Source organism: Suillus paluster (assembly GCF_016628075.1).
Source record: "Suillus paluster strain FC165 chromosome Unknown EDB91scaffold_116, whole genome shotgun sequence".
In the NCBI taxonomy this organism is placed as follows: Eukaryota; Fungi; Basidiomycota; class Agaricomycetes; order Boletales; family Suillaceae; genus Suillus; species Suillus paluster.
Window position 1 is genome coordinate 29455 of NW_024537676.1, and position 3210 is coordinate 32664.

At 47.3% G+C, this 3210-nt stretch overlaps 1 protein-coding gene across 1 annotated transcript; it reads right to left on the reverse strand.

Moving 5' to 3' along the window:
- Positions 1 to 882: 882 nt before the first annotated feature.
- Positions 883 to 2630, reverse strand: EDB91DRAFT_1339852 (uncharacterized protein; the record flags this gene model as incomplete). The annotated part of the gene is made up of 7 exons (XM_041325691.1): positions 883 to 1224; positions 1257 to 1295; positions 1447 to 1519; positions 1754 to 1992; positions 2088 to 2179; positions 2287 to 2452; positions 2506 to 2630. The coding sequence occupies 7 exons, from the start codon at positions 2628 to 2630 to the stop codon at positions 975 to 977; spliced, it is 984 nt and encodes a 327-aa protein (XP_041170921.1). The 3' UTR covers positions 883 to 974.
- Between the last annotated feature and the right edge of the window lie 580 nt (positions 2631 to 3210).

Genomic DNA, 3210 nt, shown 5'->3' on the forward strand with positions numbered 1-3210 from the left:
GGAGAGGCTCAATTGCACTCTGGTTGAGCATGCCCGCGCGATGTTGATAGCATGGGACTTACCCAAGTCTCTGTGGGCGGAGGCAATTAACTATGCAGTATGGTTGAAAAATCACTTACCATCTAGCGCCATCCCAGGTCATACCCCCTTCAGAGCTTGTGAATGACTGCATTCCAGACTTATCGCAGGCCTGCGAATTCAGGTTGTCCTGTCTTTGTGCACCTGGAGCATATGGGAAGCTTGAGGCGCGTGCAGAAGAAGCACTCTTTGTGGGTATAGATGTTGAAAGCAAGGGTTATCGTGTCTATTGGCCGCTGAGGCGAAAGGTGTCGGTCGAGAGGAACATGACATTTGCTCTGTCTGGGGTTATAGTAGGCAAAGTTGCCCAGAACGAGGGGGAGTCATTATCTGTTAGGGCTAACCAACCTGCTCAGAATAGTACCAGCAGCACCTAGCTGTTCCAGTCACTCCACCACTCCAACCTCCCGCTACCCCAATTCAACTGTCTCACCAACTCCAAACACTGCCTGCACTGAGAACTACTGTCATATCCCATACCTCTGGATCCAGAATTCCGGATCTACTTCATTGAAGTCCAGTCCTCCATCTTACTATTCTGCCTGGCACTCCGCCTTCATCTCCGCACTCACCCCTAACTCCTTTTAGATTAGCTATTGCTCCGGTTACTGGTTATGTCCTACTCCGCTATGCTTACTGATCCGTCCATTCTTACTTCATTTCCAACTTCACTGCTTTGATCTGTTATACTTAGTAATAGACTTTCCACATGCTTCATACATAGCCCTTACCTTTGCTGACTGATTTACTTACAAGATACCTACAGTATATAAACCCCTGTAATACTCCGGAACTCCTCAGTTTGAATATCATCTTAGTTCTGCTCATTCCTGCAATCTCCGGACTTGAGTCTCACCTCTTGTCCACCTCCAAGTCTTAGGGGTTAAACCTTAGGACTACTTCTCTGGCTCTACCTTAGGGTAGTCTAACCTCTGTTCTGTTTCTACTCCGGACTTCCATAGTAGCCTTACTCCGTCCCCGCATAAACCTTCCGGAGTTCCGCCGAACTCCACCGACACTAAGTCCTCCGGAACTCCCCGGACTTCCGTCGGACTTCCCCTCTGTCCCCCAGAAATTAAAGGGCACATACTCGGGTAAGGGGCGCAGCGCACGAGCTGAAGCCGAAGCCCTTTGAGTAACCTCTCCCTTGAGCACGACCTTAACAATAGGCCACTTACTGCTCTTCTTCCAGGTCTAGACCAGACGCGATAAGCACACTAGGTGAGACTTCTGGATGTAATGAGACATCTATTCCTGAGCTCCAACTCAGTCGGCTTCCAGCTCAGCCAGTCTGAGCCATGCACCCGCCTGTGTAATTGCTACATCTATTGTCAGTGAGGGATCACTAGGAGAGTGGGCTTTACTTACCTGGTAGCTTTGGTTTCAAGTGGATTGGGAATCATTGTGTCGTTAGGATTCTGTTCCCTAAACCACCATTTCACTGAGCCATGTTGCACAATGTTTCGATAGAGATCACGGCATCAAACTCGTCAAAAGTGGCCTGGTGTTCAGCCCTTTCAATGAGAGCATCTTTCATCTTATTCAACAGTGAAGCACCCAACCCTACTACCTTCTTCCAATTCCAGTCACTGAAGTGGTCGTCGAGCGTGTCTTCGATGGCAACCCAGACCCATGTTCTTCGTACTCGAGGCCACTGGATTAATGTTTGACCAACCTCTTTCCGGGGCCTCGCCATCCATCCGGCCAACGAAGCGAGTGAAGTTGAACAAGAATATTGATTGACATTTTGCGACGTGCGCGGGAAGGTGAAATTTCGGTATGAAGAAGTGAATAATCTTTGAGACATGGTCTAAATGGTGGGACCAAGGGAGTGACTTCATACATGACCAGATGTGTTTGTGCCACTGGCACATGATGTCATACAACACGTTCAACATTTTGAGGGAATTGTTACTGCAATGTCGAGAAAAAGAGATAATCCATATTAATGTACCTATACAACATGATCAGTTCCATACACCTAAGTGTGGTTCAGCCTTCGACTGTACTTTTCGCCTTTCTGCAGATCACCAACTCCATTACCTCGCTTCAGATTGTGGTGTGTGCAGTCGATCAGTGCCAACACCAGTTGCAGCCAGTCCTTGGGACAATTTTGTATCCGCCATGTTCACAGCAGTTGTGACTCAAACAAGTGCTTTTCTGTGAGATGAAATGAGAAAGATACAGAAAAATATGGAGAACACGTACCTCTTGTGCTTCGCCAAGATGCTCGGCTAGATATGACTTATAATCATCCTCCTCCACAAAATACGACCATCCTTTAGAGAGGCTGGGGTTGGCCTCGTTAGTCGACACGTTACGCCTCTTCAAATGAAAGTTTGCATCTATGGCGACAAATGTAGCATACAACCACCTGAAATAAACATTAGCTCATCATCATCATGCTCACACGTCTCTGATACTTACTGTTTATCTTTCATTGCATGCTCCCAGCCATCAGGTAAATTCATACCAGGCTGGGGACAAGCCAGGACAGATAACAACACATTCGCCTTGTGATGTGCCCCCAACACCGCTCGCTTCATGACCATGACCGAAATGTTTCAGCATTTTGAGATGCCTCCACTCGCTGTACCATTCACATGAATGCATTATAGCGGTCCTAAAGTCAAACATTAAACTTGTGAGTGGCCAGAATATTGAAGCACCTTACCTTGGGTTTTGTGAGACCTGTGTTATCTGTTAGACGGACTAATGAGTGGTAGTATTCATATGCAGAAGCCTTGGACTCGAAAGATAATATTTGAAAGTGACGCAGTAGTCGAAACAGTCGCTGCAGTCCTGGGGTCAATCGATGTTGATGGGAACCAGCCATGACGAAGAAGTTGCCTGACGTGCATGTCGGAAGTTTCACAACTACAAAAATCCAACCCCACTTTGTGGATTCCATTCGTGTCTATTAGCACTGAACTCATCCTTGAATGCCGGTCGAGGGAGAATGCAACGTTGGCCGGCAGGATGCCCAAGCTGGACTCGAAGGCCGAGAGTCTTCAATGACACCCCCTGGAAGAACTCGCCAGTCCATTCCTGCAAATAATTTAATATTTTGAAATTGTACTGCAACAACATGTAAGTACCTGTATTCGATGGGTGGGAGACCGCACATGGTTG